Source organism: Bombus vancouverensis, chromosome 7 (genome assembly GCF_051014615.1).
Source record: "Bombus vancouverensis nearcticus chromosome 7, iyBomVanc1_principal, whole genome shotgun sequence".
Classification (NCBI taxonomy): domain Eukaryota; kingdom Metazoa; phylum Arthropoda; class Insecta; order Hymenoptera; family Apidae; genus Bombus; species Bombus vancouverensis.
This window is the reverse complement of record NC_134917.1, coordinates 15,244,111-15,268,502: the sequence shown is the minus strand read 5'-3', so window position 1 is coordinate 15,268,502 and position 24,392 is coordinate 15,244,111. Positions and strand designations below refer to the sequence as shown.

At 40.7% G+C, this 24,392-nt stretch overlaps 2 protein-coding genes across 7 annotated transcripts in view; one reads left to right on the top strand and one right to left on the bottom strand.

Moving 5' to 3' along the window:
* Positions 1-24,392, bottom strand: part of LOC117157882 (lachesin) — a 272,842-nt gene that overhangs the window by 74,154 nt on the left and 174,296 nt on the right. Inside the window, exons 1-2 of one of the 2 annotated variants that reach the window (XM_076619842.1) lie at positions 4,935-5,006; positions 4,248-4,354 (exon numbers count right to left, since the gene is read on the bottom strand). In XM_076619842.1, coding sequence (XP_076475957.1) covers positions 4,248-4,337 — 90 coding nt within the window. In that variant the 5' untranslated portion in view covers positions 4,338-4,354; positions 4,935-5,006. Of the gene's footprint in view, positions 1-4,247; positions 4,355-4,934; positions 5,007-24,392 lie in introns of those variants that run through there. The other variant, XM_033336207.2, reaches the window with a different exon arrangement.
* Positions 5,971-16,498, top strand: FucTC (alpha-(1,3)-fucosyltransferase C). 5 transcript variants are annotated; one of them, XM_076619824.1, is made up of 4 exons: positions 5,971-6,319; positions 9,604-10,212; positions 11,781-12,078; positions 12,981-16,498. In XM_076619824.1, the coding sequence occupies exons 2-4, from the start codon at positions 9,642-9,644 to the stop codon at positions 13,327-13,329; spliced, it is 1,218 nt and encodes a 405-aa protein (XP_076475939.1). In that variant the 5' UTR covers positions 5,971-6,319; positions 9,604-9,641; the 3' UTR covers positions 13,330-16,498. The 5 variants fall into 5 exon arrangements, with proteins under 5 accessions (XP_076475939.1, XP_076475940.1, XP_033192111.2 ...); XM_076619825.1 differs by lacking the exon at positions 5,971-6,319 and adding an exon at positions 7,633-7,739; XM_033336220.2 differs by lacking the exon at positions 5,971-6,319 and adding an exon at positions 7,651-8,569.

The window sequence follows — 24,392 nt, the reverse complement described above, 5'->3', positions numbered from 1 at the left end:
TTACATTCAGCGCCCAACTCTCCCTTTACCGCAAATTGTCCCTTCGTCGGTTGAAAATCAAATTTCCATCGGTTGCGTTGGATTCCTTGAAAGGGATCGAACAAAGGAAGGATTCGAATCCCTTTGGAATCCGGTTGGAAAGAGGACGAGCGCGAGAGTGGCAATTTTCCGGGTACGGCACGTTGTCGTTCAGGAACTCGCGTTCGTAATTGGCTCGGACTAATAAGCGCCTTCAACCGACCGGCAATGTCTTCTCCGGGGTTCCCGCGTGCAGTCACGTGCACGTGCGTGGAAGACATGCAGACGGGGATGCGGCGCAAGTTTCGGCCCGGAACACGTGCCGCTCCCATCTACCTCGCAGCGGTGCTCAATCATCTCTTGGCCACGTAATTGCGCGAAATTCTTCGTGATAACGGGATCGTGGCCGAGACTATCGCTCTTGCGACTTCCTCGTGCCACGGTCGGGCGTATCCTCTCCCATCTGCCTTTCCGGCGCTATCTATTTTACAAGAAAGAGATCGCAATCGCCGTTGTATCGTAAACTCTGAATTTACCGAGAAATTTCGTTATCTTACGTTACACGGGCAACGCAAATCGGCCGTCGTTTCGAAACCGTTTCGGAGGATTCAAAGAGTATGAACGTACACCAAGATTATCGAGAAATCGCTATTTTAAGACATTTCGTAAGTGGAAATAATTCTGTTTGTACAAATAGGGGAAATGATCAACATTTACGTCTATCCTGTCAGTTGTTTCGTTTCATGGACCTTAAGAATGATAAATACGAAGCGCAAACAAGATAGAGAGAAAGATTAGCCGGTATAATGCTAGCGTAAAATGAAATTGTTTGTAAGTTCAAAGATAAGTCTCCAACGACGACTTTTTACACGAACCTTTTTATCGCTTTGACTTCTAGAATCGACCCTATGAATAGCACCCTCGCCCCCCTATATTTTGTGGCAGCCTATAAATATATATATATTTGAATCGTGGAGAGATCGCTAAATAAAATTAGTCAGAGCATGAAAAATTGCCGAACGCAGAAAACTTGCTATATAGGGCAAATTAATCATGATATACAATTCTACCAGTTTTCAAATTATGTTGAATTCGGTGAAACGTAATGAGAAAATCCGCTTGGCACGAAATCAAATTAAACGTAAATAAAAATCGCATCAACCCCTTAAAACTTGGCTGACGAAATATTTACCGCCGTCGCGCCACTCTCTACCTGTTTCAAAATTTAATTCGAACCAACGCGACGGCACCAGTCGCCGAACCGTCTGCGCTTCTCATTTCCTGCATTTAAAAACGAAACAGATTCCGCGTTGCAATTTCGAAATGCCGATGCTTCGAACGCCCTACTGAAAATATTTCTCCCTAGAATTTTCCAATCTTAACGTCTCTATCGTACCTACATACGCTATAAAATACCCATCTATATACACCTACTATCTCTATATATGTACACACACAGGAGAATTTTCCATAATCTCTCCTCCATGGACAGAATATAAAGAGGACACTATTCTCGACAAAAGTCCCGCGATTTATTCGCCAGTTTTTCAGCCTACGGTAGAGTTGGTTCCTCTCGATCCGTCTCGTGGATGGTCGCTGGTTCCGCTGGCCGATATGTTTGTTCGCGTGTAATGTCGATCTTGCCGTAGGCTGGCCTCGTAGTTACCAACATCGAGCTCCTTCACGGGACAACTGATGCGTTTCCAATAGCGGTGGCGAGGCGCAGTGGCGGAGGCGGTTGCATAACAACGGTCCTCCGATGCTGGTCGGTGGGAGGCATCGAGCTGGTCTGAGATACCGTCGAAGAATCCGCCCCTGGATCGTGGAGATTGCGGTCCACGGCAGAAAAGAACCGATGGAAATTACCGACACGCCGGCCAACGGGAGAGGAAGCATTCGTCGGAATCGCGGTAATGCTAATAACTCCGGGATCTTCCGATGCAGTGCAAGTACATAATTGAACGTCAGAGAGGATAGGGAAAAGACAGCGAATAAACCGAAGGGACGAACGAGAGAAGCGCGCGAGCCGCGTTACGTTTCCGTTTGCTCGCCGTCTCCTTTCAACCAGGCCACGTCTTTTGTATTTTCTCCTCGTTTAATGGTTTACGACCGCGAAACTGGTAAATGCTCGAGTAATATGGAACACGCGTTACGCGCTCCACCGATATTATCCTAATGAGCGATCGTGTGTACCAATGCAAACGTTTCTCGTAGTACTTTTTCTTTGCTTTCTTTCTCTCTTCTATCTCTCGTCCTTTCTTTTTTCTCCGATCTTCTTTATTACTATACCACCCGATCTTTACCCTTTTATTTTACTTTGCCCGCTGTTCTATAACCTTAATCGATGGCTACGCGTGCCGGCCAACGGATGAATTATCGCGGCGATCTTGCTCCGACGTGGTTTTACACGCGCGATAATAGCAGAGATGTTTAAACGATCGTTTCCGAGAAAATGAACGGCCATTCTCGTTCTCATTTCCCTTTCTGTTTATTCTTAATTTTCTTTTTCTGCTGTTCCGTAACTTGAAAGGAACGGCGATTGCTACGTAACGTAATGCTATTTCTACTTTCGTTCTTACTGATATTGGTTCTTTAACGACGACTCCTCTTTAGATTATATTTTTCATTCGGTATCTGTTTCATGTCGAGTCTCTCGAACTTGTTGGATTCTTCAAAGGAAAGGAAACTAATTACAAGCTAAATGAATTGTCTCTTAGCCTCTTTTTCTGTCGTTAAAGATCACTATACGGTTGATAACCAGGCAGTCGGAATGAGTCGAGTATAATGGCGAGAAGTATGCTGAAAAGCATTATTTCTAAGAACGCTTGGAAAGATGGATCACAAATAAACTCAAACCAACTGTGCACTAAATCGGCCAGAAGTTTGTCTTGTACGAGCATGATAATTTGGTTAATCCGAATGAAACTGACACGGATTAAACGTGTAGGTGTATTTCGCAATAGTCTGACGTATTAAAATCAGTATAAGTACAAATACAGAGATAATGTATGCCAGTTGTAATCGTCGCCTGCTCAATGTTACTATGCCGATCGAAGAAAAGATAATAATACTCTGTCACAGGGAGCACGTTCATACATTTATATCAATGAACGTTACCACAAAAAGTTAATCTTCCTATTTGCGTAACTCTGGCTGAAGAGTACAAGAAACGGCAATAACAATCTGTTCAGAGTTCATTTGCCTCTAGACATTGTAAACCAAAACAACGTTACTATTCAATGGCACAATAATAATGCCGCTACAAAACTATCCGTCCAGACGACGCAAAATAGTTTTGGTCAGCTACTACGAATATGTTCGATTATGTTAATCGAATTGCACAGGACAAGCGAGAAGACGGAAGTTGTTCGTCGAAAGGAGCATCATTCGCATCCTTTGAAAACCAGCTATTCTGCACGGTGACACGTGTTTATTCGGTTTTTGAAAACGCTATTCACGTTGTAGTGGGCGACACCTAGAGCTCTAGTTCGGTCGAACGGGCTCCTTCGTGCGCGTCGTTCCATTTAAAATCGTCGCAACAAAAGTATTTCGAGCGTGCACACCGCGACAAAACGTTTCGCCAGCAGCAGCGAATATTTTGCCTTGGAGGGACGGCCCAGGGAATCGATATATCGGGAGCAGATAGCGTAAATATTTTAGAACGCGGCGATGTTACAACGTCTGCGGCGGCGTTTATTATTTACACGCGATATTGCGTAATAATGGAGCCATTGACGTGCGCTTACGTAAGCGCCAGGTCCTGCTTCAACCGCACACTTCTCGCGAGATAGCTTTCACAGAAAATTCGATAGTGCAAACCGAGATCGTGACTGTGTGTGTGTGTGTGAATCATCCCGTTGCGTCATTTTTAACTTTTCGTCGTACCTCGCTCTCTCGTGTGATCATTTAGAAAAATTTCAATCTCGTTGAGTCTGGTTCTTCGCAAAATACGTTCATAATTCAAAGACGTACATTTACGTACTTAACGCGTTATCTCCGAACGTTCGATCACAACGAACGGCCGAAAGAAAACGTAAGAAATTTTAGATAGGACTTGTTGAATCGAATCGAGTTCTCTTGCAATCGTAAAGAGAGCTTCGGCACAAGAAGCTTTTCGACAGCGCAGAGAGAGAAAAATAGAGAGAGAGAGAGAGAGTTACGTGTACATATATTAGCGAAACTCGGAAACTGCATAGAACGATATGGCATTGATTCTTCGATTTAATTACCTTATAATTACCGAGGTTTTCAACGACACAGGGTAAGCTGACGTCTCTCCCCAATGGCACCGTGACGTTCGGTATTGGCTCGGCAAACATTGGTCGATCGGAGAGAGCTGCACAGATAGAAAATTCCATTAATCGCTAGTTTCTTCCTCGTGTTAATTATTTGATGTTTCGAGGAGACGATTTCACAGATCGACCCTCGACATGGGTAAATTTATCGTCCGATACAATCATCGAGAATATTCATCTTGCTTTTTATAATAACACGACGAAACGATATTTATTAGCTATTACGTTATTCGCTTTTAATATTCATCGACGTGGTTCGTTTTACATCGTAAACTATCGATACCTTGTCGAAATGAAAGGTTAGAGGATGTTTTTCGAAACAGTTACATACGATGTCGGTGGAGATAGAAACGCATGGTAGGTGAGAAACAAGTTTCCAAAGAAGACGAAAAGGAAGAGGAAGAGGAAGAGGAAGAGGAAGCGGGTCACCGCGAGTCATACCAGTCAAGAAATCCGTTGGGAAAGTTTCAGAATTGGTCAAGGGTGAAGCAAGAGGGCAGTTGGTTGATCGTTCGAGTGGAAGAGGAAATCGTCGATTCTATCTCGAAGCGTATACAGAAGAAAGCGAGTCTCCAACTGGAAATTGTATAATATCACGTCGTGATAAATTATTTCGCTTACCGATATCTTATGTATCGTAAAATCCGTCAAATATTTTCCAACTGAACGTTTACTCTGCTGATGTAATCGTTACGCTATGTGACTGTCATGACATTCGCGACTATCATCAGCAACCTACGAATGTTCTTATAAAGTCATATCTTATATGACGTATTATATATGAGGTATTAGATTAGGCTGGATAAAACGATTGGTTGTCCAATATTTTTATAAATGATGTATATAATTAAGCCTAGTATTATAAATAAAAATGGAATCTAGATATAAATCACTGTTAACGAGCTACATGTACCATCCTCGGCTTAAGTTATTAAGATATCGTAAGAAATTATTTATGAAGTTTATGAACTAGTTTATGCTAGAAAATCATGTTTATGCGATACTTTGTTAATCAGTTACGTGACAACGGGTTTGCCCATACATATGGATTATACCAGCACGATAAATCCGTGCAGGAAGACTTTTCGAGAGACTTTACAAAGTAGCAGCATCCTCTTAAACTCCGATTATGATTGATTTCGCAGCGTTTCGAGCGGCGTCAAAGAATAACGTCGCAGATACCATGATGATGGATCGGTCTGTGATTAATGAGAAGAATTAATCATAGCGTCGCTGTTCGATGTTGCGAGATTACCAACGCTGCCTTGCTTCTTGCGCATCTTCTAAACGATCGTTAGTTCTTCAAGGTTTTCAAATCTGTACCAACCGGTACAACAGTCTCTTAGAGAATTTCCGGTTATTTGATTAGAAGAACGAGCTTCTGATTCTAATTATCGTTTCATATACCGTTTCGGAATCGCTTATAAAGAAAAAAGAAAAAAGAATTTATATCTTGATAGCTTGATACGACTCTAAAAATTACATAAATTGTGTAACGCGTGTGTGTTACGAACGTTCTGTGCCTATAGTAACTCCCGGAAAAGATCGATTTACAGAATGCTCACTTATCGATATTCTTATCTTATCAATTTTATTCCTAACCGTCCTTATGCCACTCTTTCTAACTTGTTAGCATCATTTCGTTTTAGCACCGCTAAGTTGTAGCTTTAAAATTGTCGTGCTGCTCATGGTCAACTGATCCTTTTTCAACTCAACGTTCATATTCTCAATCGCTATTATTGTCATGGAACTGTGTATCATTCCGCGAAGCGTAATTTCGTAACCTAATCGTGTACAGTGCCTTTCTATCCGCGTCGTGGTAGTACCAATGTCGTATTCCGAACTTTTATTTTGAACAGAGCCACCTGATATTCTATTCAGGAATAGAGCTAGACACTATCCTTCGGTAATCATTGAGTTCCTCAATTAATCCTGCAGTGGTGAGACAATTTCACACAAAACATATACGAAGACAAATTTTCGAAGCATTGTACAAAAGTTTGTGCGTGAGTAATCTCGTCTCTTAATCTCATCTTTGTAACACTAGAGTGATAAAATCCGGTAAAAGAGAGAAACGCTGGTGAAGCGTGAACCTGTCGGCAATTTATTTCGTTTCGTTCTATTTAGTACGTTCTATCCGTCTTTCGCGAAATTTGATGTGGATATTTGATAAACGGAAAGGAATCGCGGCCAGATGATCGTTAAGGAGAGTTGTCGCGGTAGAAGTTCCTTTCGTAAATCACGACATCGGACGCACGTGATTCTCCGTCTTCCTTGATACTGTCCCGACGGAAGTTGCGGTGTCGTTCAAGCACGATTGTGAGGGACTAAGTTTTACGATTGAGTTGATATAAGGAGCGAAGTTATACGCCGCTAAGTCGCTCCATTTCCTCGAGGAAAGCCTCTTAATCGAGCGATCCGCGTCACTCGCGAGCAAGCTGTACTATATAAGTTTCAATTTCGTCGGCGATATGTCGATAAAGTCTGTTCGTTCCGATAGCGAGCTCGATTTCAATCGTTTCGAATCGATTGTTGCCTCTTGTCTTGTTTTATATACGTTTCGTTCGCCCTCAATCTGATTTTCATTTACATTTTTCACTATAAATTAACCCTTTCAAGTTCGTCTTCTTATTCCTCTTTCCTAAGGTATCATAAATTTCAAGGGAACAAGGGAAACAATGTTTTAGGAAACGGAGTAGGTGGTTGGAACACGATCTACCAGTACTTTGCTATGACCTCCGTGATCCGTCGAGCGTTTCGTTTTCCCACAAGTAAACCTGTTACAGTTACAGTTCCATATGGATATGATACACAACGGTACTACATTATTTCATTATTTCATTATTTACTCCTGTCCAGCCTGTAACAAGCCATGTTGGGCTATACAGTAGGACCTCTAATAACGCGAGACATACGTTCTGTGTTATACGAATTTCGCGTTATACAAATCCAGGAGCGAAAAAAACTATAACTAAATAAATATATAGCCTTTTTTTTAATACGATAAGATAACATGCGTTCCGTGATAGTAACTGTATCATAATACATACTGTAAACAACTCTAACTTACGAGTGTTTATTGTAAAACTGTGCCTCGTATCAATTCAAACACGTACATGTTTTCATATTAGAAACGAGTCATTTTTATAATTATATTGTCAATATCTATACCTCTCCATACGTAGAACGATCCGATAACGGATACCACCGATAACGCAACGGTTCCATGATACGACCAACGACTATTAATCGGTTTAAAAAATAATAGAATGTCTCTATTCATCCATAGTTCCCCCACCGAGCACAGTCGATGCCTTCTTCGGGACTAGCATAGACATAACAGCGTGCACATCGCATTTGACCACCACCAACTCTAGACCAGTCGGCTTACAACTGCTGACACAGTCGGTAGTTGCGCGATTCGTGGTATTTCTATAGTGATTGCTGTTGCTCTTGCATTTTACAACTATCTTGTATTCTCGATATTTTGCACGTTTGATTGCGCGAAGTCTCCATTTGATTTCATTCGATCGTTCGGTTTTCTTTTGATTGTTTAGTTTGTCTTAAAACGAAGTTTATCGGTGCAAGTTAAAAAAAAAACCGGATACAAGGATAAAATAAGAAAAAACCATCGATGATAGTCGAAGTTAGCGAATCACGATTGAAACATAGTAGGAGGAACGAAACATCGGATGTTCCTCGAGATGAGAACGCGAGGAGCACACCGAAGGACGAGAGGACAACCGAGGCGAATACGCGAAATTTATGAGACTTTCAGAGAGTAAACTGCGAACTGCGGCGATTTCCGACAAATTCCTTCATCGAACACCTGTGTCCCACATTCGGATTCCATGTTGGACGCGTCGTGGCAATGGTGAACCATCGATCACACGCTTTATCATTCTTTTCATCGTCGATCCTTCGCCGGAAACGGACTCCTCCCTTTTTGAATTCGACGCGTTCCGATACAATCGCGTCTCGATGCACGAAATTTCTAAGAATCGCGAACGATTAAAAAAGATCGCGAGTGCAGTGTCTATGGTGAACTTTAAAATCTTACATAATGATTTTACGTAGTCATAGCTTTGGGCATAACACGCGAACCAACAGATTTTTAGCCAAACTTCGTTGTAATCCGACGGAAAGATTTCGATTTCCATAGACTTGCCTCGATCACGCAATTGTTCAATTTTCGATTGATTTCGCTTGAAAGAAAAACTCGTTTTCATTGGGAACCTCAAAATTTGTATAATCACGTAAGTTCGTAATTTTCACGACGTTCGAAGTAACAGAAATTTAGCCAAATATCTTTTAGTAAACGAAAAAACAGAATGAGAACAGAGATACGTTTGATTTGATGCGTGTCCATTACAGAATTTTCGATCGACAAGAGAGAGGCAACGATTTTGGAAGGCATTTTCAATTAAACGAAATCTGATAATATCGCGGACTGTTTCTTTTACTCTCTGTAGCGTTGTTATCTGTATCAGCCTGTTGCGTGTGTCAACGAAGAGCACGATAGAAGAAAAGATAGAAGGAGAAACGATAAGAACGATGCTTTGTTAATTTTCTTTATCGTTTATCTATTAGGCGTCGGATAATTTTTACGTATTCAATTAGCTTCATTGTCGTAATCTACGCGCATAGTACTTCAAGTAATAAAGGAACATTGTATTTAACGTTTACGTTCCTTTAAATTGTTTGAAAGTATTGTAAGTCCAAAGAAAACGTTCATTTTCATACTAGATTACGTGACTCGCAGAAAAATCTACTTATAGCTTTAGCGCATAATCGATCTACTACCTTTGAATAATATATTATAAGTGACTTTTTTAGGTCGTGAATTATTCAAAAAGTTACGATAGCTGTAGCGTAACGAATTGCATATCAGATGTTCTTAATGGATTACTATCACAAACAATACATTTGCTCATCATTACGCTACCTCTACATGACTCATCAACTGTTCGTTAGAATACTTTGCACAGTGAATTAAGACTCGAGAGATCGAAATCTGTTGCTCTGAGCCTTCTCCTTGTCCGTTGTGTTTCATTTAAACTCTCTTCAAGATCAATTCAGCTGGTTATCTCGAACGTAACAAACGCATTTTTGACTGCGCGACAAAAAAAAAAAAAAAAAAAAAAAGAAAAAGAGAAAAGGAACTAGCTTAACGATAGGTCGGGATTTCCGTTAGTTAAACAATTACAATACCTCGATAGGAATCGGCAAGACACAGAAAAACAGATGAGAACGATCTCGTCAATGAAAATCACGCAACAATCTTTTTCAGCAACGAGACAAAATTCGAAACAAGACGAATAACCATAGATGACCGATATGAAATTATGGGTGATTGGAAAAAACAGCTTGATCGTCCTCACGATCTTCACGATCGCTCTGTACGTTCTGTCTTTCTGCTTCAACGGGAGCGACGACGATCTCTTACGCTTCGGGGGAGTCTTTGACCAGGATCTACGATTCGCCAATACGACGAAGAAAATCCTATATTGGACCAAGATGTTCAGCAGCGAGACATTTTACATGGGCACAGGCTACATCGCCCGCGATTGCCCCGTGAACGATTGTTACGCGACTAACAACAGACATATGGTGAATCCGACAGACTTCGACGCTGTTTTGTTTCATGGGAACGATCTTAATCTGGAAGACTTGCCAAAGAACCGGAGTCCACGGCAGTGGTACGTTTTCGTGAATTTGGAAAGCCCGGCCAACAGGCCGGTGACTAACTACTTTTACGAGGATTTCTTTAACATCACGATGACATACAGATTGGACAGCGATATCGTGTGGACTTATGCAGTCGTTAAGGACGCTCGTACCAACGTAAATGTAGCGCCTAGCAGAAGTGTGAATTGGAGCGCCTTTTACGCTGGGTCAGGTAATGAAATCGGGAAAAAAAGAAAATCTTGAATCTTCTAAAGATAGCCTCGTTTAAGCAATCCTTGGATATCGATTATCTGGTTGAGAAATTTTTCCGTTTTGTTCATCCTTCGCTATAATTACGACGATCAAACTTGATACCTGAATGTCGAACTGGTCTACTTCTACCTAATTCTTTTATATCCGATAATTCAGTAGTTAGAAGAAGTATTTGCTCGGATCGTGTCATACGAAAACACGTGTTCTTATTGTCGATAATAAACGAAGAAAAATTTATTTACAATCTAAAGGGCGTACTATTTTGAAAGGCTAAGATACTCTAACATAAATCATTTCTTGTTTAGTCGAAGAAACGACACTGTAATAAATCATATACATTCCTGTTTGGATCTGTTAGTACGTGAGATAGTAAAAAACAAAGCAATAAATTTGTACATCAAATTTGGTTGTCCCGACTATAGAGAACGGCGCGCGAAAATCGTTTCACCCTCGGTAGTTGCTTCGTGGAGAACGCATCATCTTGTCCCGCGTGCTTCATAATCGTCGCTGTGCGTAATTAATCTCGGTTCCCCCTCGTTGCTTTTGCCCGGTACGACAAAGAACACGGCCATTTGCTGGCGTAACACGAGACACGGGTAGCTGTTCTTTCCTAGCCGCGCAGCCGCTTGAAACGTGCTGCAAAAACGTTTTGCGGCTACGAGTTTCTTCGTATGCGACCAGGGAACAGCCGGGGAAAACGTGTCTTGCGTGGCGAAAGCAAAAAATAGGATACAATTATAAAAGCTCTAACGAGGTCGTTGTAACTGGTTATCGAATGGAGAACGGATTACGCGTTGATGCGTGTAATTAAGTTGAAATTAAATTACGATCGTTAGCTTATCAACGTTGATGTTATGCGCGCCATAATCAGATACCATCGTTAGCGTGTAATTTTCCTCGGGGAATCCGTGTGTGCGCTGTGGCCAAAGGAAAGAGGAGGTTTAGTAAGTCGCTAGAGGCCGGAAAATAGCCGCAGATTGTAACAATTCTTTTGCGTAATAGCGTTGCGCAACGTACAAAGCCTGCACGGAATCTTACTAATTACAGTGTCGCCGATGACTTTATTAACTGTTACAAATTAGCTGTCCTTCGCGTTTGTTTATCTTTACGATTGGTTGCTCTTTTCAGCTATGTCATGTTCGTTTTCCTTCGATCGTTCCCCGTAATTTTCGATAATTACACGTCACAAGAAAGAAAGATCATAAACGAATACGTATTTGTGGTTTCTTTGATTTTCTTCTTTTTCTTTCTTTCTTGTTTCTCTTGATCTTGTCCAACCGAGGCATTGCACGAGGCTGTGTTTGTTTAATGTTTACTGTGATTCATGTTTATTCGAGAGATTCGCGATAAAAACATACAGCGCATTCTCAATCGGGTAAATCTAATCGTCACGATACGACGTAGATGTCGATCATGAACGCAGAATAAATTTATTTCACACGAACGAGCTTGGGCGGTCTTTAGAGCGAATAGAATGCCGGTTAAAGTCATCGATGGTGTCATCAAAGCAACGATCCGTTTGCACAGGTAACCGAACGATCGCCTACGATGTGGACGCGTCGTTGTCGAAGACGATTCGAGGCAAGACGAAGCCGATAATCTGGTTCGTGAGCAACTGCGTGGCAAAAAGCGGCCGGGAAGAGTACGTGAACGAACTGTCCAAGCACATACCGGTCGACGTTTATGGAGAATGCGGCAACATGTTTTGTCCCCGTAACGAGGATTGCTTCGCACGAGTCGCGGAACCTGGCTATTTTTTTTACCTGTCATTCGAGAATTCGTTGTGCGACGATTACGTAACCGAGAAGCTGTACAATAGCCTCAGGTAAAACAATGGCCGCGGGACGATCTCGACTATAAAATTGTCAGTCGCAGCTCGTACCTGCCGTGTGCCCGCTGACCGATTTCAAATCGGCTGACGGACTCGTGTTTCGAACGACGAATCCGTATAAAATTGTTTCGACACGTGACCATGCTCTGCGAGCGATCGCCATCCTCTCCCTCCCCGACAGGCTTGCCCCGTCTTCTACCTTTTTTCGTTTCCCCACGTTTTGTTCTCTACGATGCTTTCTATTTTTTTTTTTCTCTTTCGTTGTCTCTTTTTTGTATACCTGCACCTGTGGCGAGCGCGATACGAATAGATTAGAAGGGGAGCGCAGACTTGAGCGACTGAAACAATATTAATCGAACCGTTCAGAAACCACATTGAATCTAAATCGAAAAGTAGAGGCAGATGGTCAATTACTGATTTCTTCTTTACCTTAGTATTCGATATCGTTCGTTTCTTGAGAAGCGAATACTGGAACGCGAATAAACGAGGGGCATTTGGAAGCGTAGATATTCAGAGCGCATGTAACGTGTAGAAACATATATATATATGGAATATTTAATGAGAGGAGGGAATCTGTGTTTAAATTTAATTTCTTTAAATACGTTCGTAAAGATTGAGAAAAAATTGAGAAGCTTACAAAAAGTGGAATTGACCATTTTGGTTCTTGAGTGGTTCTGACATAAATAGCGCTTAAATTTCACGTACACTTTCGACCTTGCTATCACACGTTGACATTTCATATTATCGCGCCTGTTTAATTGTATATATTTGATATTAATATCGCGTTTAATTACTCCTTACATGCTCGTTGTTTGAGACAACAATAGGCGGAGGTATAAAAGGTGTCACGGCTAAAGGAAACCTAACAAAGAGCATTGTTTCCGTTCTGTTTCCAGATACAACGTGGTTCCCATCGTTTATGGTGGCGCCAATTACAGCCGCTATGCTCCACCACGATCTTACATAGACGTGTTCGACTTTGACACGCCAAAGAGTTTGGCCGAATATCTAAAGGAGCTAATCAAAAATCCGCGAAAATACAGCGAGTACTTTGCTTGGAAAACGTATTACAAGATCGAGGATGGTGTTCAACAAGGTGTATGCAATCTTTGCGAGTTTCTTCATAAGCAGAAACAGCCACGAACGCAAAACTTTTTGTCTGATTGGTTCAGCCGATCGAAATGTCACCTCCAGGAATTTTTACGTGATCGCAGTTACCTTACAGGGTCTATTTTCAAAGACTGATTTAGCGCACATTTCTCACATATCACCGTGCAAATTTAACTTATCGTAAAATACGTTTAGTTTACGACTGTCGAATTTATTTAAGCATTAAGATTTTATCAGGGTTATATACATTATATACAGACTCGCAAAAGCGATTTTAACGCTTGCCATGGAGAACTTTAATGTCCACAGACATATATATTTTTATTGGTTTCCTTATCAACGTCCCACTTCTATACACATCTTAAATACGATATAGAAAAACCATATTACATGTCTCATATTAAACATTTTCAATTATTTCTCTAATGAGACACGACTATCGCGATTACATCGGAACTACACTTACGTTTATTGAAAATACACATTTACAATTAGTAAAAGATCAGTACACGGCGTGAATAGTCGTCTAAAACGTGTAGTTAGTGGTAAAGAGATGATTTCTGTAAATGTCGTGTCTTACTAGTATAACGAACAATTTAACATTTCTGCGATATTTGAAAAGTGTATGCGATTACAATAAATATCTTGTAATTTTTATACACATTGCGGGATTTGTTGCAAACTTTACCAGCATATCATGATAGTCGAACCACGCAACACCGCTAACGAAATTTTCTAATGTTTAGCGTAATACGATATATCCGTGAAAGATGTGTGAACGCGTTCGAGTACTTTCGAAAACTTGTACAAATGGAACGAATTGTTAGATTTGTATTATAATTAGCGCAGTGTGAATGATATCGAAATATGTAAAATATCGATGAACGGTTTATGCCATCAGAGCGAAATTCGTAAAAAATTGGAATCTCGACTTTCGATTAATTAAAACGAAATCGATAAACGACAAGACACGGATCCGGTTCTGTGTTAGATACGCGTTAGTCGCGTAAATGAATCCGAACCAATCTATTTCAAACGCAGTTATCTATCTGCGTCATTCAGCATTATTCGTAATGTAGCATAATTAGAATGTTTCATTCGTAATTTAAAGAATTAACGCGAAGCTCGAATCTACCGTTATATTACTTGCCATAAATATTCGCCGATCGAATCGGTATACAAGTGCTCCGAAGATCGATGATTTTCATAATTTATTTCGCTGCACTGGTCTACCTTCGATTCCGAGTTCACTGAAGTGGCAATTAAACGATTGAACGTTTTGCCGTTTTTAAATGAAGAGTTTATTATTTTTCAAACATTCGTTAACCTGCGAAACCGACAGCGAGAAAAATTGTAATTAATTAATTTGAAATTTATAACCACCTATGAGCATTCTCAGGCTGGAAACGATGTATTTTCAAGTGATTCGTAAAAACGATGTACCGTTCGATTCGCGGTGTTCGTTTAGAATCACTTATCAGGCGACGAACTATTTTTAGCAAACCATTCATACAACACCTATAAGATAAAGCCTGATTTTAACGAACAATAAAACCGTTCGTATTACGTCATGAAAAATCGACAATGTCATTTTAAAATTCAATGCACCAGTTTCGCATCATCGTTTTTACAACGAGCAATATTCGATCAATTTTCTCTTACGCAACATTTGTCCGACATTGTTTAACATTTAACGTTCGAAGAATTCTACGATCGTGTCGCGATTCGAGAGAATATCGATATCAATTACACCTGTCGTATTATTAATATTTATTAAAAATACTAGTAGTATTATTTGTATTATATTTATACAATATTCTGTCCTCTAATTTATTCAGATTCTTGAGTACGCGTGACACGTTCAAAGCAGCTATCCGACTGAGTTTGTCATTTCTAGGTCATGAGTCGAGTAAGGCCCAGTATCCGCCCACGACGCGTAGTTTATGTATAAGTCGACGATAAGTTCACGACAGTGTTCGCACTACAAAGCGTACAAGCTTCGTCTCGTCGTTAAAATGTCGAGCGATGAGGAAAACGCGTTCATCCTATATCGCTACATTCGTTCGTACTTGCAACGTACGCCTCGCTACTGACAATGTTAACGCCAGTCGTCACGACGAAAACGCGCAGCGACGAAAACGCGCAGCGACGAAAACGGCTCATTACTGTTTCGTGGACAGTTGCATATCACCGTGGGCATCTGTGCATCTGTAGTATTACTCTATCTATCGTTAACATCGACGCGTCTAATACGCGCCTGTAAAAAGCTTCGCGGACAGAGGACCTACCTGTACATTATTTTGTGTATGTTATTACCTGTTTGTACGGAAACAAAGGACTGGTCATCGAGAAATGAAATACTTTCGTAGATTCGTTCGTACGATCCACGACGACCGATGGACCTCGTAAAAGCATTCTCGCGTCCATTATCAAGAAAACGAGACAATGGCTCGTTCGAGCGAAGAGAAACGCGGATAAGACTTCTCCGTTTTGTCGTATCCTGTCTGTACGTTTTAATTGAAGCTCGCGCTATTTCCTGGAAAGTTTCAGTCGCCAAAGTCGCCAATGTCGCGTGTCTTCGCTACACTGCCTCGTAAACAACGTCTGTCTTCGAGATTCTCGGTACTGGTAACGGTATTCTTTCACAATTTCTTCGACGACGGTCTTGCAGAAATTTCAGACCGTTGGGTTGGTCGGTCTGAAAAGATTTGTAAGACGACGTTCGAATCGCCGAACGAAGAAGTTCGCGCGAATGGATGCGAAACACTTTGACGAAACGATTTGAATCGCGTCGAAATTGTCGTTAGCTCGATTCATGGATTCTTTGTAAACAAGTACGGTCCGTTGATTAATTATGAGCTGGCTGAAGATTCGTTTTGAATATACTGTTGAAAGTACCGTTGAAGTTGCAACGTTTTTCACGGTATCCTTTGGAAAAATCGTTCGTAAAGCCGCAGTTTGAAAAGCAGAAACATTTGATCCTCTCTACGTTCCTCTATCGCGTTAATTTCGGCCTGATAATTTATTTCGTAATAACATTAATTACGATGTTTGAAATTCTACGCGAACACGAAACAGCTTGCTAGAATTTTATATCATAACGCCTGTCGGCTATTCAAGTGTAAATTTCTGTCAGCGATGTATAAATTTAATAGAGTATTCGTATAATTTACATATCATTGACCGACTATTGTAAGAAAATAAAGGGGTCTCCGATCTTATGTATGTCTTTCCTGTAACGCCAAAGGTGATTCTACTTTTGTAAGCAAAATAGTAGAATAAAGAATATATTATCGACGAACAACGTGTTAGACGATGAATATCGTGAACGATATTTTTCACGATCGTGATAGAAAATACACGAGCTTGATAGACTTGGATGCCACGTTCTCTCACGGAATGGAACTCGATGCTTGGGACCAGTGAACGTGAAGAAGCGCATGCCTGTGGTACGTTTTTGTGGAACTGGAAAACTCGTACAATAGACCATTGGTTAACCACTTTTACGAAAGCTATTTCAACGTCACTGTGACGTACAACTTTTTATTGTGACATCGCGTGGTTTTGTAGTGCCGTTAGGGACAAAAATGGCCAACGAAATTGTCGTCTCCTCTTTTCGTTTCACCGGTTCAACTTCTTTTATCAATCATCCGAGTAATGATTTAATGTTTCGTGTATTTTCTTCCTGTTACCTTATATCATTTCAATGGACAGATATGTCATTAGCGTAGATCTCATGTTAAACGATTACAGAGATTCAGGATTGTGAAATACACGTTAGTCAGCGTTGGCGAGCTCATCGATTATTCGAAAATATTCCGTTCTTTCGAAATGTAAAGATTCTTTTTGCGTTCTATAGTGTGTCTGTTAAATATATATCGTTTATGCCATTGAAATAGACGTTTATAATACAAAACTTTCCAATTTTTCAAATTTATCACAATCACCTTAGAGTAATCTGAAGATTTAAACATCTCGGTTTTGAAATTCTTAATATTCCGAAACTGTGAGTTTGAGCATTTTTAGACTTGCAGGTGCCATCAGCCAGCATTGGTCGTGTTTGTAACCCATTTGTGAGTTATTAGGAGAAAGCGAATTCGTATTTCCAGATAGCACGGACGACGTGTTGCTTGAACGTGAGCAAGACTAGCAACGAGAAGAATGCGAGGAGCAGCGTCGGTCGGAGTACAATGCTAAACTGCCTAGACGGATAGACGTCTTTGCGGTAAGTGCGGTAATTATAACTGTTCTTGCGGCAACCAGTGTTTCTCTAAGATCGCGAAGAATGTCTACTTTTTCTGTTTCTCGTTCTAAAACGCTCTAACCGATAACTTTGCTGCTGGGCAAATTTTTCAACGATTATAACGCGAAACGATTGTTTTGTTGTAACTAAAATACTCGACGTTCTTGTTCGTTTATCGAATAGATATAGTTCAGCATACTATTTGCGGATACAGCATGTTGTCACGACTTACAACATCTTCGCTTTGCCATTGTCTTTGATAAGTTTCTAGAACGTTAACGTATCCAAGCATTTGCATAAATATTTTACATAATTGGTAAAAAAATACTTCGACTGAAAGAAATATCGCGATGAACAACTATGTCTAAACGGAGTATGCTATCTGTGTACATCTCATTAAGAAGAACAAAGGGTGCGTAAGTATTGTATAATACTGTATTGTACAATACCTGTTTCGTAACGCAGGTGGTACGATGTAGGAAAAGGTGTCGCTGGCAAAATTGTATGACACTCGGAAATACCCACATCATCGTACGTTAAACAATCGAAACTGACAATCGTTACTAGCAGTTAATTATACGCCGTGAATCTCGTTTATTAAAAGTGAATGACTCTTTTCGGTGTCAAATTTGTTTGACAATGTTGGTATTGTCCTCAAGGTTAACCGACACGCGATAACAACTTCCGTTCGATGGCGATTGAAAACCGCGAAGCAGCTGTTATGTCGGATTCGCTAACAGCCAAGAGTGCCGCGTGCATTCTATTCAAAAGAATCACTCGATGGGAGTGTTTCCAACGTCGGCACAATGCGATGCAATAACATCGCTGGATAATCGAAAAATTACATGGGGCGTAAACGTACGTCCTCCACGCGAAACGAACTGACGTAACTGCCTTCCATTTTTCCGTTTTTTTTTTTTTTTTTTACCAGTCGATTAGCCGTCGTTGTGTTCGTTAATTAAAAACAAAAAAAAAAAAGGGAGGAGAATCGTTACGAAATCGTATCCATAAATTGAAACGATGGTTGCGTGAGACAGATTCGAATTCTGTTGGAAATTACGATTGACCCATGAAACTTATTCGGTTTCGCGTGTGTCTGAAAGCAACGCGCAGTCAGCGCGGATGAGTAGCTGGATATCTTCTATTTTGTCGTCGTGACTCGTGGCTGATCGTGTGATTCATTCATTATATGAATTCTTCAAGGTAACGAACTACGTTTCACACCTTTTGCAAACCGTAAATCGGGTGGCTATATCAGTGGAGACGAGTCACGAATCGGATCTGTGTATTCAGCTGTATTTGAATCCACTGTACTCGTTATAGCACTGGCATACTAATTAATTAGGTGTATCTAGTCTGGAAGTAACATTAGATACTCTGGAAGTAAAATATATAAAATCCGACAAAGAAAGATGTGTTTTCTTGGGAAATAAGGATATAGAAAAATGCTTTCTGTAGCCACTGCATGTGTTGAATCGTTAACTTTTTAATTCGTAACTTTTTAATGTCTAGAGGACAAGGAAAGGCAGTGTTTACGTTGTCTTTACTTTTCGTACGATAAATTAACAAAGTTAAAGTTAAAGTACCTGCTGAAGTTTGCCGCTATAAATAGGTTAATGCTCTTTTGCAGAAAACGTCTAGTTAGATCGACTAATGTTATAAATAATATATCGTGCCATTCGAAAATCTCGGTTAGCTCGATCTCTCAAAAAGTGTAAGGTATTGAAACGAAATAAAATGTTCTCGCCTGACGAGGTTTCTTAAATAAAATAAATAAATAAAATTTAAATGTTAAATAAAATTTCACTTCAAACATTCCTTTATAGAGTCAATGGATAACGAGTTATTTAAAGTGGTAATTTTTACTGGCTCATCCTGTATATCGGCATATAAAATTTCTCCATATAGAATTTATGGAAGAAGCAGAAAACGGGGAAAAAAGTCACGGTCGTTTGACATCGTGACAGTATAATCTTCAACGTTTCGAATCGACAAATTGACATAGAAACAAAATAAAGAGATAACAAGTTTCGGGACGTTCTAAACTGTTAAATTTGTTTGACAAGCCGCTGGTGGACGGCAACCTTTTGAGACCAGAAAATCCAGTATATAAATTTTCCCTCTGTTGTTTTTTAGAGTTTCGCGTGTCATGGATTGGCCAGCTTTGACGCGGAATATTAACAGCGAGAGCGTTTGTAACAAAAACCGGCCGAAGTATCGCGAAACTAAGTCACTTCGTTTTCCATCGCGATAAATTCGCCAGCTCTGTTTAAATCTTTTTCCCTTAATAGATTTTCGCGCTGACGCATTTACAATCAGGTTTCTTTAAGCTTTCAACGAATAAACACACTTTTTCCCCATTGAATCGTACTGTCGGAAATTTCGAAATTTTCGTCGTTTAAACTTTTCTGTAGATCATCGTTCTTACGGGATCCGATACGTTCGAAGAATCCCTTTTCTCGCGATCGTTATTTGTTGCACGATTCTTCGGACTAACTTTTTCCATGCAGAGACGCGACGGAATTGCCCCTCGATTATTGTCATCGTAACAAAAGCGTAGTTGCTCCGGGGCGAAACACAAAAAACGCTGGCGAAAGAAATAACGAGGTCCGCGTGCGCTCTCTTCCTCCGAGTTTCTTTCCGCCCCGAACGAAGGAAGCATCCCCCGTACCACGGTCTGAACACGTTCGATTAAGTTTCGCTTGCAGGTAGTTGCGTCAACAAACTCGAACGGTTAGACCCTGTTAATACCAGAGCCAACGGATTGTTCACGGATGAAACATCGCGCAATTTGACCAAGTACATTCGGAAATGTAGCGTGCAAAGTAAGAAGCACGTAGACGCGAGCCACGAAGACGAAGCTGTCACGATTATTCTTTGTCTGGTATTCCTGACAGCCTGTGGATGATACCAGGGACATGGAGCAGGAGACAGAGCGAACAAATTTTCACGAGCCAAGTTCTCACGAAGTAAGACGAACTTACGTTTCGAGGCTCTGGAAACTTAAGGTTGAAACTTAAGGTTCCAAAATACGTTGATTAATATGCATGCTTAAATCTTCAAATTGGATTAATCCGTCGGAATTATTTTTCTCATTGGTACAGCCCTCTTTCTTGCTGAATCTAACTTTGCGAGATGCCCGGTCCCTCGCGTCGAACTAACTTCGATTCTTATCCCGTCACCGCGGAAACTTCCGGTCCGACCGGGGAGAGCATCGTCATCGAACTTGCCCTTTCCGAATAAAGAACAGGAAGAGTCCCTGCGGAGTAATCTGTCAGACGCAGAACGCGCGTTAAGAACCGCAAACAGCCCCGTCGTGGAATATCGATCGAAAATCGATCGAACTTCTCGCGTCTCGCCATCTTCATCGCTGACAAACTGCGTGGATCTCGTTCGATGCGCGATCGAGTCACGATAAACCGGACGAGAATGCCGATAGATGGTGAAAACAGATAGTCACGGATGAATTCGAGCGTCCCGAGGGCGGACATTAGTCGGTTTGACACTGTAAAAGTACTCGGGAATCGACTTGATGGTTCTCGCGCCGCCATTTCGTTCGTTTCCAACGAACCGGAAGTTGCTCGATAAAGTTCTCGTCGTAAAGTCGAGCGTGGCGACCCCCGGCGAAATTTTCGGCAGATGAAACGGTAACTGCGAGTATAAGATCGGATTGCTCCCAACTTTCTTCGATTTCGCTGGTTAAGGAGGTTCTACGGTGCAAGTCAGTTTTATTCGCTCGCCGCTTTGCAAAGAGTCGCTGTTTCACTTGGGATAGCTGACAGGGTTTGATAGCGAGGGAATATCGAAGTGAACAGGTTTTTGGGTTAAATGGCCGATCGATGAATGCAAAAGTTCAGCAGGTTTGCAATTGGATCGTTCGAGATTCGGTTAAAATTCGGCGAAACCTTCAAAATTGTATCGTTTGAAATCTAACGATCGTCTGGATCAGCGTAATCCAGCTAGTATTACTAATATCTCCAAGTTTTACACCTGATAAATTACAAGTGTCGTAAATTGTTTAATGGTAACAATAAAAGAAAGTTGTAAAAGAATAAATTTTACGAGTCAGTGGACTGCGGCTATTTAATTCAAAATTGTAAAATTACGAAAGCCGTTGATACAACAGCAGTCTATCACCTACAACTTGCAGTTTGTCAATTTGCTGCTATTACTTCGTTGATTAATTATCCCGTACGAAGAGCTTTTTTACGATGTATGAGCAGAATCGTTGAGTCGTGAAGAGAAGCGAAGGTAGAAGGAGAAGGATGGTAGTAATCGCGTTGTTTCTACCACGACGGGTTTGGCTAAATATTTAAACAGCGGAAGAGCGTCGACACGATCAAATAAGTAATCGCGCAGGCATCGAACTGTACAAATCGCACACAGCCATTGTGTTTGATCATTATAAAATAAACGGATCGGTGTTTCAAAGTTGCTCGTTGATGGATCGTTCGCAAACTCCCTTGTTATTCAGCGAAACTACAAACTATCACTTAGTCGACTTCCTGTACGTATTGTACACACGTGCGCTACCGACCAAGCTTCGACGTTGCGTTATAATATCGTAAATTAACAAACGCGACATTAATTATTGCGATTTAGAGTGCACGGAACCGTCGATCCGGTATCGGAAATCCGGCAAATATTATTTGACACGCGTCCCATCGCACTTTGGCGTCGCTTATTACGATAAAGGGAGTGAAAAATCGTGGGAAATGGGCTGTAGAATGAAAGAGTGGGAAGGAACGTTGAAAATCTGACAGCAGAAAAATTCGAGAGTCTTTATACTTCGCGTCGTTCGATTTTCAATGTTGTACGTGGCTATATGCCTACGTGTATATCCACTGTGCTGTTAAAAAAAAAAAAAGAAAAAAAGAAGGAAGAAAGAAAAAAGAAACGAAAATATAGAGAGCACTTCGCTGATGGAAAAAACTATTTCTATTTTTATTCTATTTCGATACGTTGATTTACGAATAGCGTTGTAATATTGTTCGAAGTAAACAAAATTGTTCCATGTGTTGGCGTCACGCGACAGGAAAAAAATTGGAACGATAATGTATCCGATTTCGTGGTACGGTATTCGAGCTGGATAACGCGTTCGATTATTATCGAATCACCATTATGAAATTACCGATTGGTACTAAACGGCGGAGGAAGGAGAACGATAAGGGTTGCCTCGGGAGGGAAAATATCGATTAGAAGCGATCGCTCGTGACCGAATTCTGGAGCAGAAGGAAATACGTTTACCCGAGGTGAACGCGGTAATTACTGAAAAATTCAAAGTGCAATCAATCGATTGGTAGATAGGTTCATTCGTTTAACCTGACTTTCGACGCTGTTCGAGGAAATGGAAGATTCCCGATATGCTTTCGACTCATTACGCGTTTCCTTATTAATTACGATGCTTTCTTATAAAGTCGTTAAAATTTCAGATAAAACGGGGACATCGATAACTCTGTAATATTTACCTTACAATGAGGCATCCTCTTCGATACCCACGCCAAGCGATCGTGTTTCAAGACCTAAGACTTATTGTTAGATCGTGATGGATCTTCGACGCGGTGACTCCGAAGAAAAAGTCAATCCCTTTCATTTCGTCAATATAAAACTGTCAATATTTGATTCAAACGTCAGTATGAAAAGTTCTTTCCAGAATCTTATAGACTTCGATCTACATAATTGCATTTTATACGGTGATCCTCGAACCTATTTTACCAACGTGTTCGAAATGTTGTCAATAATATAATATAATCACGTCTTATTAAAACACCAATAAAATCTTTCAATGTTTCATATAACGCACACATTATGTACATAAAAGTTTTTCTATGGTGTGTTCAAATACTTCCACGAGTCGTTGATAGAAAGTGCGCGATATCATAGCCATAATGCAATTTGATTGTTTCAATAGGACGTTTGTCTGTAGCCGCGTATAACCGTAGAATTGTCGTAGAACGCCGACTGAGAACCGCTTTGTTAATGAGTCATCGATACTCTATCACGCCTCTAGACACCCACCTAATGGCGATGACTCATGGGCGACTTGTTGGCAAGAGGCTCTCCAAGCGGCTTCCAAAACGTAAGCTGAAACATCGCCTCTCGTCGCGGCCAAACAGACGCTTTCGAATCGGTTGTTCCGCGTCGCGTGGTTTCACCCGGCAGGTTAAGAGCATCAGCGATAAATACAAGGGATAGGACTGTAAAATATAGCCTGTAAAAGCAGCGGCTCTAATCACGACGAATGGATGTAAAAAAAAAAAAAAAAAAAAGAGAGAGATTACCGACCTCTCAGACCTACTTGAGCCCTCCTGAGCGAAGCTCAAATCACCCCCATTATATCCACGTGCTCTGCTCGCTTCTATACCTACTTTTTTCCGCGAAATCGTTCGGACTTATTCTCTCGATTCTCCCTTGCTCGTCGTACTTCTAATCCAATTTTGCAGATATCCCTTGTTAGATTCTAGGTCTTCGTTTCCTGATGTTATTCGAGTGGTGCTACAGTAAAAGAATTTTCTCAGATTAAGTCACGATGGATAATAATTAATCCATTGGTATTTACAATCGTCTGACAAACAGTCTGAGATTTAGCAACTGTTCCTTATTAATTTCTACATAAGCTTCTCAGAAGTCTCGAATCGATTAACCCCAGCGTTCAGTAATTTCTTATCATATAAGCGCATTAATATTCAAGTCTCGGGAAACGGATGACCTACTTGCACGAGTTCGTTCGTTGCAAGAAGACGACGTGTAAATAATGGAAAATTGTAAAGTAAATTTTTAAAAAATTGATACACCTTCCCTTCCTGCTTCCAGTATTTGTCAGCAGGAAAGAAACGGATGCTGTTGAAATATAGTAATTTTTGCTGAGAGAAGTAATGGTACGTATAAAGTAGGAACGTTCAATGCGAAGGTATTATAGTCTATCGGTTGGTTTATGCTTCCCCGATCGTTAAAT